General features: G+C 48.4%; 1 protein-coding gene across 3 annotated transcripts in view; it reads right to left on the bottom strand.

The window, feature by feature from the left end:
- The window catches only part of TFR2 (transferrin receptor 2), an 84,736-nt gene that overhangs the window by 22,311 nt on the left and 50,198 nt on the right, over positions 1–12,227 (bottom strand). For all 3 annotated transcript variants that reach the window (XM_083185846.1, XM_083185845.1, XM_083185847.1), the window contains exons 9-11: positions 11,790–11,929; positions 2,280–2,455; positions 2,076–2,195 (exon numbers count right to left, since the gene is read on the bottom strand). In XM_083185846.1, coding sequence (XP_083041972.1) covers positions 2,076–2,195; positions 2,280–2,455; positions 11,790–11,929 — 436 coding nt within the window. The remainder of the gene's footprint in view (positions 1–2,075; positions 2,196–2,279; positions 2,456–11,789; positions 11,930–12,227) is intronic.

Raw genomic sequence — 12,227 nt, 5'->3', positions numbered from 1 at the left:
AATTATAATTAGCATATATATCACTACTGTGCACAACTTATTCTGTATGATTTGTGTTTTTCCTGTAAATAAAATATCTTTAATCAGAGCGGCAAAACCAAGTTTGAACTCACTTTGGAATCATAATTTCATAATTCCTATATATGAGAATTGCATGTATGTACCAGCAGCCTAGGTTGTAAGTCTGACGCAATATATTTGCAGATATATAGGATAAATGTGTATTATAGAGTATACATAATTTATTATTATTGAAGAGTCCCCTTTTCAATAATTGGCACCCCAGGTATTAATATAATATAAGATTCCCAGTCCACACTGTACTGATCCCCACCCCACACACACACAGCTCTGTCACACTGTGGTTCCTGTACTGACCCCCACCCCAAACACTCACAGCTCTGTCACTCTGCTGTTCCTGTACTGATCCCCACCCCACACACACACAGCTCTGTCACACTGTGGTTCCTGTACTGACCCCCACCCCAAACACACACAGCTCTGTCACTCTGCTATTCCCTGTACTGCCCCCCACCCAAACACTCACAGCTCTGTCACACTGTGGTTCCTGTACTGACCCCCACCCCAAACACACACAGCTCTGTCACTCTGCTGTTCCTGTACTGACCCCCCACCCCAAACACACACCGCTCTGTCACTCTGCTGTTCCTGTACTGACCCCCACCCCAAACACTCACAGCTCTGTCACTCTGCTGTTCCTGTACTGACCCCCACCCCACACACACAGCTGTCACTCTGCTGTTCCTGTACTGATCCCCACCCCAAAAACACACAGCTCTGTCACCCTGCTGTTCCTGTACTGACCCCCACCCCAAACACACACAGCTCTGTCACTCTGCTGTTCCTGTACTGACCCCCACCCCAAACACACACAGCTCTGTTACTCTGCTGTTCCTGTACTGACCCCCACCCCACACACACAGCTGTCTTACTGCTATTCCTGTACTGACCCCCACCCCAAACACACACAGCTCTGTCACTCTGCTGTTCCTGTACTGACCCCCACCCCAAACACACACAGCTCTGTCACTCTGCTGTTCCTGTACTGACCCCCACCCCAAACACACACAGCTCTGTCACTACTCCTCCATCCTGTCCTGTATCTCTCTACTATTCCTTTACTGATCCCACACATAGCTCTGTCACTACACCTCCATCCTGTCCTGCATCTCTGCTATTCCTGTACTGACCACACACACACACACACACACACACACACACACACACAGCTCTGTCACTACACCTCCATCCTGTCCTGTATCCCCCTGCTATTCCTGTACTGACCCCCCCCCACCACACACACACACACACAACTGTCACTACACCTCCATCCTGTCCTGTATCTCTCTACTATTCCTGTACTCTCCCCACACACACACAGCTCTGTCACTACACCTCCATCCTGTCCTGTATCTCTACTATTCCTGTACTGTCCACACACAGCTCTGTCACTACACCTCCATCCTGTCCTGTATCTCTCTACTATTCCTGTACTGACCCCATACACACATCTCTGTCACTACACCTCCATCCTGTCCTGTGTCTCTCTACTATTCCTTTACTGTCCCCCCCACACACACAGGTCTGTCACTACACCTCCATCCTGTCCTGTATCTCTCTACTATTCCTGTACTGACCCCCCACCCACACACACAGCTCTGTCACTACACCTCCATCATGTCCAGTATCTCTCTACTATTCCTGTACTGACCCCACACACACAGCACTGTCACTACACCTCCATCATGTCCAGTATCTCTCTACTATTCCTGTACTGACCCCACACACACAGCTCTGTCACTACACCTCCATCCTGTCCTGTATCTCTCTAATATTCCTTACTGTCCCCACATACACATCTCTGTCAAAACACCTCCATCCTGTCCTGTATCTCTCTCTGCTATTCCTGTACTGAGCCCACACATACACAGCACTGTCACTACACCTCCATCCTGCCCTGTATCTCTCTACTATTCCTGTACTGCCCCCCCCCCCCCACACACACACACACACATACATACACAGCACTGTCACTACACCTTTTATACATTTACCATTGTAGACCATCATGGACATTGTACGTGCCAGCTCCAGTAGGATTGCAGTTCCGACCCCAGATTTTGCAGCGCCGGGACCCCAGGAATCTCGTTGTGCCCCCACAATAATATAGTGCTCTGCAAAGATAGAGGCAGCGTAGGGATTACAGGAGAGCACATATCTGGGGGAACACTCAGGGATCAGTAGGGATTGAGGCTTACCAGGTTCGAAGTGTCCCGTTATACTGCCGAACACGTTATGGAGCTCCACACTGCGCGGCACGTTCCTCACTTCCAGCTCAACCTTCAGATCTGGGGTCTTCAGGTCGGGGCCCAAGCCATAAGAAGGGAACGAGGGGCCCCTCCACTCTGAGGAACATTCTGTGCCCGAGAGTTTACTGCAGCAGATAACATAAGTGTCTTATTCTGGTGGATTTAGGGGTGAGGGCGCCACCTAGGCATAAGTGTACCCCCCTCCACACACACACACACACACGTACACCCCCCAGTGTGTGCTTGTCCTACCCATTTACACTCTATTCAGAATGACGTACAGGGGGTATGCAGACCTGATCGCTGGGCTGCTTGCAGATAATCCCGCCCTGTGCCAGCTTGCAGTAAGCTTGTGAAAATATCACGGTTCTGCAATTAGCTGCACACCCGACAACCGCACACCATGGAATGATTTCCCAGTGTGTGGGCCGATTTGGGATGATTTCACCCGATACCGAAGGTCCCGTTCGCATCGGGTCGGACCCTACAGATTGCTGCAGGTTCAATCTATCAGTTCGGACCCATCAGCCAGTGGTGTAACTATGGGGCCGCAGACCCTGCGGTGTCTTGCAGGAGCCAGCGGAGTCTGTGGCAGGTGCACAGTGCACAGTGAAAGCATTCCACCTGTCAGTGCTATGTAAGTTCCCCGCTAGCAGCCGCAGCACTTCTCCCTATGGTGGCAGCTGTCACACAGCCACGGGCGCTCAGTGCCGTGCTGGGCTGCTGTGGCGGTGACTGAATCTGGCTGTGAGTGGGAGGCTGCAGACAGGGTCCCAGCCGGGGCTGCTAGCATGGACTTCCCCTCCCTCGTCTGCCCGCCCCATTGCCCGTCACTGCCTGCCGCCTGCCACCCACCGTATCTCCCACCTGCAGCCTATTGGAAGAGGTTAGAAAATACTTGGTATTTTTTATGATTTATATGTAATTTTTATTGAAGTATGATACAGTGATGTAGGGGGGACAGGGGGACCGAGTGGTGCAGGGGGGACATAGAATTGCAAAAAACTGGAGATGGATGATGACCTGAGGGCAGAGACTCAATCATTTATACACAACTCGATAAAATTCATACTTCAGCACAATTATTTTTTGTTTCTTGACACATTTTATTTACAGGTAATGGGTACCGCCATGGGGACCAGATTTGCGCCCAGCTATGCCAACCTATACATGGGGGACTTTGAGGAACTCCATGTGTGGGGAGGCGGCTCAGGTGCGAGCCTGGTCTTCTATGGCAGGTACATTGATGACTTATTTATAATTTGGGATGGGGATTTACACTCAGCACAGTTCTTTGCTAATTCACTTAACACTAATTCTTATAATTTACAGTTCACCTTTACTTCCCACCCTTCACACATTACATTCTTGAATGTGGATCTAAAAATTATAAACAATCAAATTGTCACAACGAATCACATCAAAGAAGTGGGAACTAATGCATACTTGCATTTTAAAAGCCAGCATCATCCACCTTGGAAAAAGAATATTCCTAAGGGGCAATACATTCGCCTCCGTAGGAATTGCTCAACCATAGAACACTTCAAGGAACAAGCCACTGAGATGACCAAGTCATTCATAAGCAGAGGCTACCCTCAGGGCCTCCTGGATAATGCCTTAAAGGAAGTCCTAGAAATTGACAGAAGGGACTTATTATTCAAAAAACCCAAGATCACCCTAAAACACGACCTCAGGATAAGGAAATAGTGTATGTTGCCAAATACAATAGCTACTGCCTTGAAATAAAAAAGATAATCAAGAAAAACTTTAACATCCTGAAACTGGATCCCTGTTTAGCAGAAAGCCTCCCTCCGAAACCCAGTTTTGTTTTAAAAAAAAGTACATCCTTGAAACAACTGCTGGCCTCTAGCCATTTGAAAATAGAACATAGGGAAAAGACGACAGGATCAACTTGGTTAACTATCAAGCCGAAAGGTTGTTACAAATGTGGTGGCACAAAATGCCTAACCTGACCCCATATAAGAACTACAAATAACTTATCAATACCAACTACAGGAAAAATGCACAATCTAGCGACATTTGTAAATTGCAACACTACTTATGTAATTTATGTTCTATCCTGCGACTGTGAAAAACTGTATGTTGGACGTACAGTACTATTGGAAAATTATGAGCACGTTTCCTAGAACACAGACGCAACATACTTAACAAACCTATGACACATAGCATCTCTAGACCAGGGATGCCGACCCTCCCGGAATTTGCGGGAGTCTCCCGAAAATCGGGTCCTTCCTCCCGGCCCCCGGAAGGGTGGGCAACCCTCCCGGAATCAGGGGGACCCCCACTGAGCCCCCCGATCGCGGCATTTATATGCCGCAATCCGCGGGTCTCAGGGGAGGGGGCGGAGCTAAAACGGCACAATCGTGACGTTTTAGCCCCGCCCCCTCCATGGATAGCAGTTATTTCTGCTATTTGCTGTAATGGGGGCGGGGCTTAATGACGTCACAGTTAAGCCCCGCCCCCAAAACTCGTATTGCGAGATTCCTCTCCGGGCTTCTCCCGGAGAGGATTTTTTTAAAGTCGGCAACCCTGGTATAAATACCAGGTCAGTGACCAGTCTCCCACCATCCATGTTACCTTTGAGAAAGCTTTTTATAGCGAAACGCGTTAAAAAGGTGGACACCAACTCTACAGCAGAAGCGGACTACAAGCTCCAGCAATCACTTGTGATTCTCCATCTGCCCGAACCAGCCTGAACGGACCGGATATACCATCAGTTTGTTATACCGACACCCAGTGGCAAGCCCCACTTTTCCAAGTGGACTCTCCATTATAGGGGGCTTTGGACAGCAAAAGGGAAATTCCTAATTCCATCAGGATCCATTCCTCCCTAAAATCAAGCAAGGTCGACGGTTACTATAATTCACTCTGTTTACAGAGGCGGTCCTAATATTAATCTATCAGGCACCCTAGGAACGGACAGATTATTGAGCCTATCCGAGTTCTGCTTTTCTGCTTAATGCATTCTTTTAAATAATTCATTGTACCGTGTGTGGCCATGTGGCCTATTCAATTGTTATATTTTGCAATTTAAATTCTTACTATAAATTGTGAAGTCAATCCAACCAGTTTACAAGTTTTTATTTAGCGCTGCATACCCTGTTCCCTGGGGGAATGGAGGTGTGACGGGGAGATTAGGATGGAGTGAGAGGTGACGTGGATAGAGAAGTGCAGCAGAGACAGGTGGTCATGGAGGTGCAGGGAAGGAGGGAGTGAGAGGAGATGGAGAGGTGCAGAAAGGGGGAAGTGAGAGGTGCAGGGGTGACAGGATGGAAAGGTGGCGGCAGTGGTGTAACTATGGTGATGCAGGGGCCACTCCCATACTTACCCGTCCAGAGTCTCCGGTCCCTCTGCTGCTTCAACGGGCAGCTGTGAGTCCTCGGCGGATAGCGGGCAGGCTGTGGCGTCTCCTCGTGGTTCTGATGCGTCCACCGCCAGCTCCGGGTACGGGCGCCACCATTTTGCCTGAGTCTATGCAGGGAGTTCAATTCCCTGCTCTCCTGTGACCTCTGGTGGCCGTTGGAGCTAATTGCAGCCCTGCAGGAGGTATAAAACTCCTGGACCTGGAGCTTCCTGTTGCTGGAACAACTTACCAGGATCCCTTGAGCATCCTCACAGCAGGTTCACGTCAGCCTCGCTCCCTGGGTTTTTGCCCCGTCTCCAGCAGCGGGTCCTGAGCCTCAGTTTACGCCAAGTGAGCCGTCTTCACTTTTGCTGAGAAGTGCTACCTGTCGTTTCATTATTTACCCAGTGGGTCATCTTCAGTTTGCAAGTCCGTATCTTCTATGCTACTCGCCAGTTGGGCCATAATAGTTTCTCGTTAAATGACCAGTGCGCTGTTCCACTTATTTCAAGTGTGTGTTACAGCCAAAGCTGTAGGTTTACTGTTGCCCCGAATCCTTAAGGTACCTCTGTCGGAGGGCCACTACCTGCCGGGCAGAAGCCACAAAGTCCAAATCCCCTTGCGGGGGTCCCTGGCGAAAACCGCTCCTCCGATTGGAAGTTGAGCCAACACCTTTAGGGTTCCGTCTATGAGTAGGCAATACATTCGGCCAGCTACTTTTACACCAGCCAATCGTCCAGTACCTGATCAGTCACCCAGAGCGGACCCACAAGCCCAGGCAGTGACACACTGCAAATACAGAGGATGCGGCCGCGCTCATCATGACAGGGCCCTGCCACTGCCTGCCATCTGTAAAGCTATACACAGTCTATTGCAGGGCTGGGCAATTGCGGCCCTCCAGATGTTGAGGAACTACACAACCCAGCATGCCTTGCATCAGTTTCAGCATGGCCACATAGCAAAACTAATGCAAAGCATCCTGGGATGTGTAGTTCCTCAACATCTGGAGGGCCGCAATTGCCCAGCCCTGGTCTATTGGCTGCAGCCACATAGACAACTTGCCTGTGTACCTTCCTCAAGGAGATGGAATCCCCATAATGCAGACTGTGAATAAAGGTGGCACTTCTCAAACTCAAGTCCTGAAGTGTCGTCTCTATTGTGTGTGTATGTATGTATGTATGTATGTATGTATGCAGGGCTATTTTTCAGCCGGAACGCCGTTCCTGAAGCTCAAATTAAAAATGACGTCATCAGGAACGGCGTTCCGGAACCTGTTCCAGGCCGCCCAGCACTCGCATCGCCTGCCCGCTCCCCTGCCCGCTAATAATGGAATCCACTATTGTCCAGGTCCAGCAGAGAGACGTGCAGCAGTAACATTCACGTCTCACGCTGGACCGCTAGCCAATGGGTGCTTGCGGTCCAGCAGCCAATCAACTGGTGGCTGCTGGACCGCAAGCGCCTATTGGCTAGCAGTTCAGCGGGAGATATGAATTTTAGCAGCAGCACGTCTCGCTCCTGGAGTCCGGGGAGCAGCTCGCGGGGCCGGGGCAGCCATGTGTCAACGCCACAAGGCTGAAGTGAGAACTGCTCTCCGGGCGGCCGGCCGCCCGCTCGCCCACCCACATGCGGTAGCACCTGAGCAGTGCTTGGTGCTGTGGCTGCCGCTGCCAGAGGGGCTGCGGCGCTGTAAAGTACAAATGCCGGCGCCATCTATACACGGCGGGACGGAGCGTGCGGACCGTGATCGGACGCAGGAACTCACTGGCTGCTAGCGAGACGTCACCTGGAGGAGGTCGGCGCCCAGGAGGTCACTTGGGGTGAGTGAAGATGCTCCCGAGGCTGAGGGCTTGGGTATGTGGGGTGCCTGCTGCTACAGAGGGCTCGGGAGGAGTAATGCTGCAGCTAAGTGCTGCTGCTGAGGGCTGGCAGCAACCCACCTCCATAGCCTCCCCCCCCCCCCACTAAAATTAAAGTTTACAGCCGCACAGTGGATGGATGAAGTGGGGGTGGAGGATGATCTATAATAAAATGTAGGTCTCTGTGTTTGTGAGGATGCATAATTTTTTAAGTCATTGAGGGGAAAGGTGTGTGTGTGTACTCATATAGGGCCTAATTCAACATTAATCGGCCACCATATGTAATATGTAAATGTATGCTGGGGGGTCATGTACATATGTGCTGGGGAGGGGGGTCAAGTAAATGTATGTTGGGGGTGTCATGTAAATATATGCTGGTGAGGGGCATTGAGCATGTAGGTAAGTGGCACTTATGTGTCAAATATGTAATGGGCATCTCTGTGTGTGGCATATGTTTAATGGGCATCTCTGTGTGTGGCATATGTATAACGGGCATCTCGGTGTGTGGCATATGTATAATGGGCATCTCTGTGTGTGGCATATGTATAATGGGCATCTCTGTGTGCGGCATATGTATAATGGGCATCTCGGTGTGTGGCATATGTATAATGGGCATCTCTGTGTGTGGCATATGTATAATGGGCATCTCGGTGTGTGGCATATTTATAATGGGCATCTCGGTGTGTGGCATATGTATAATGGAGCATAACGGTGTGTGGTATATGTATAATGGTGCATCACGGTGTGGCATATGTATAATGGAGCATCACGGTGTGTGGCATATGTATAATGGTGCATCACGGTGTGTGGCATATGTATAATGGGCATCACGGTGTGTGGCATATGTATAATGGAGCATCACGGTGTGTGGCATATGTATAATGGGCATCTCTGTGTGTGGCATATGTATAATGGGCATCTCTGTGTGTGGCATATGTATAATGGGCATCTCGGTGTGTGGCATATTTATAATGGGCATCTCGGTGTGTGGCATATGTATAATGGAGCATCACGGTGTGTGGCATATGTATAATGGAGCATCACGGTGTGTGGCATATGTATAATGAGCATCACTGTGTGTGGCATATGTATAATGGAGCATCACGGTGTGGCATATGTATAATGGAGCATCACGGTGTGTGGTATATGTATAATGGGCATCACGGTGTGTGGCATATGTATAATGGAGCATCATGGTGTGTGGCATATGTATAATGGGCATCACGGTGTGTGGTATAGGTATAATGGAGCATCACGGTGTGTGGTATATGTGTAATGGAGCATCTCTGTGTGTGGCATATGTATAATGGAGCATCACGGTGTGCTCGCATATGTATAATGGAGCATTACGGTGTGTGGCATATGTGTAATGGAGCATCTCTGTGTGTGGCATATGTATAATGGAGCATCACGGTGTGCTCGCATATGTATAATGGAGCATCTCTGTGTGTGGCATATGTATAATGGAGCATCACGGTGTGTGGCATATGTATAATGGAGCATCACAGTGTGGGGCATATGTATAATGGGAATCTCTGTGTGTGGCATATGCATAATAAGCGTGACGGCGTGAGGAATTATATTTTCTTCTTTTTTTATGTAATGCCCCGCCCCTTTGTAGCTCCTCCCACATCACCGCCCACTTTCTGCCCCCCGCCCACAGTTCCTGAACCTATTTTCCTACAAAAATAGCACTGTATGTATGTATATGTGTATATGTATATATATATATATGTGTATATGTATATATATATGTGTATATATATATATATATATATATATATATATATATATATATATATATAAAATGGCAGTTGTAAGTTGGCGCCCCTTATTGAGACCTTTAGTAATTGGGTCTGTATAGCCTTAACTCAGATTTCAAAACAATAAAAGTCCAAAATTCATACAAATTTATTAAAATGTCTCTTGTTCCACACAACAGTGGTGGTTGTTTCAGACCATAAAAAGTTCAGTGGTATAATTCATAACAGCACATAGACGATCCCAAAGCGTTTTGTGCCTACACAGGACTTCATCAGGGGTTCACTATAAACAGAGAGTTATCAGAGTGATCTCTAAAAAATGGCACATCTTTTCCACCAGGCACCTCTGAACTTTAAAGGACTTAGTGCTTAACGTCTTGTCGGAGTTATCCTATTCAAGAAAACTGTGGAAATTGTATCTATGCCTCTTGGTATGTCAATGGTTCAAATTATCTTCAAACCTCATGGAAACCTGAATTTTTCCTTTTTTCTTTTTTTCTTTTTATTCTTCTTATCACCTGTTCTTCCATCTTCCCGGAATGTAACAAATTGTCAATCAATATATTTTGACAATTTTGGCCAATCAAATGTTAATTTTAATAATATCTCTAAAAGTAAAGTCCTTTTTATGTTGTTATTAAAGTAATAGATGTACGAATTGTTATGTATATTTTTAAGAATATATGTATGTTTATGTTTATAGCGAACCCCTGATGAAGTCCCGTGTAGGGACGAAACGCGTTGGATCGTCTATGTGCTGTTATGAATTATACCACTGAACTTTTTATGGTCTGAAACAACCACCACTGTTGTGTGGAACAAGAGACATTTTAATAAATTTGTATGAATTTTGGACTTTACTTTTATTGTTTTGAAATCTGAGTTAAGGCTATACAGACCCAATTACTAAAGGTCTCAATAAGGGGCGCCAACTTACAACTGCCATCCACATTCTCCTTGTCCCCATCCAACAGGGGTCCGTGTAAGTCCGGAAGCCCAAACACAGTTATCACTAATTAAGTGGCGCGAAACAAGAGTCTGTTCTGTATATCTATATTATTGTTATTATTATTTTTTGTCTTACCAAAAATAGCATGGGGGTAGGGGGACACAAACATTTTTGGCAGGGGGGGCTAAATTAATAGTTGTGCCACTGCCACCAGTGATCCATAGGTGTCTGCCAGCAGTGAATCACCACTAGCACACACCTATGTGCAGGGGCTGGCAGCGCAGGGTCCAGGCAGTTGGTAGTGGCGGGAAGCGGTAGAGGGCACGAAGCAGCTGCTGAATTAAAAAAATATATTTTCAAAAGGCTGGCCGGCCGCTGATTGGCCGAGAGGATTCTCTCAGTCAATAACCGGCCATCCAGTCTTTTGAAAATATTATTTTAAATTCAGCAGCTGCTTTGTGCCCCGCCGCCCGGCACCCCGCTACAGCTCCCGGCAGCTACCAGGTGTCCAGACCCCGCTGCCCACCCCCATGGTGTAGTTTGCAGTTATTGGTAAATTTTGGGCTCACAGGAGCCACGCCAGTCATGTACCTAATGGGAAATTCACCACTGTCTGCATGTAAATAACTTGTGGATTTCAGGTATCTATGCGTGGCTGCCACATGCTGCGAACAGCTAACACGCTACCGGGCACAGCTGCCACATGCCGGGAACAGCCAACATGCTACCGGGCACAGCTGCCACACATCGGGAACAACTTATACACTACTGGGCACAGCTGCCTTACACCGGGAACAACCTACACGATACCAGGCACAGCTGTCACACACCGGGAACAGCCAACGCGCTACTGGGCACAGCTGCCACACACCAGGAACAGCCAACGTGCTACTGGGCACAGCTGCCACACTCCGGGAACAGAAAACGCGCTACTGGGCACAGCTGCCATACAGCAGGAACAGGCAACACACTACTGGGCACAGCTGCCACACACCGGGAACAGCCAACACACTACCGGGTACAGCTGCCACACACCAGGAACAGCCAACACACTACCGGGCACAGCTGCCACACACCAGGAACAGCCAACACACTACTGGGCACAGCTCCCACACACCAGGAACAGCCAACACACTACCGGGCACAGCTCCCACACACCAGGAACAGGCAACACACTACTGGGCACAGATGCCACACGCCGGGAATAGCCAACACACTACCGGGCACAGCTGCCACATGCAGGGTACAACATATACACTACTGGGCACAGCTGCCACACACTGGGAACAACCTATACACTACCGGGCACAGCTGCCACACACTGGGAACAACCTATACACTACCGGGCACAGCTGCCACACACTGGGAACAACCTATACACTACCGGGCACAGCTGCCACATGCAGGGAACAATTAGGCATGGCGGTAGAAGCTGTATCAGTACACATAACACCCCATCATTCTGTAGTATATAGAGATAAATGTTACTGGTCAGCGCTGTATGACTGTGTATTACCACGTTGCTACCTGAGTAATGTCTGTGCAGCATTTCTTGTGATTGGCTGGGCTGGGATTTTTGGAAGGCCAGATGATTTGAAGGGGGGAAACTGGGTGTGATTGAAGGATGGGAAACCCGGAGTGTTTGGATCTCCAGTGCCGAGATGAACCTGGAAACAGAAAGGGAATCATGTAAGATCACCCAGCCAGTCAGGTACCAGACGGACAGAAAGGACAGGGCATTGGCAAACGCAGGATTTCTAGGGGGGGTTTACAAATGCAGCACACAAATTACCACTCTGTGGAACAATGGAGCAAGAGCGGGAGTCTGGGGCGCGCTAGAACTACACTGGTCTTTTATACACTGGAAACTGTATGGAATACAGAACTAATATATAACACTATATATGTCTAATTATATACTATATTATAGGCCATATTAAACTTTTAAATAATATAATTAAGTAG

This window comes from Crinia signifera, chromosome 4 (genome assembly GCF_055691185.1).
Source record: "Crinia signifera chromosome 4, ASM5569118v1, whole genome shotgun sequence".
Classification (NCBI taxonomy): domain Eukaryota; kingdom Metazoa; phylum Chordata; class Amphibia; order Anura; family Myobatrachidae; genus Crinia; species Crinia signifera.
This window is presented reverse-complemented; position numbering and strand designations above follow the sequence as displayed.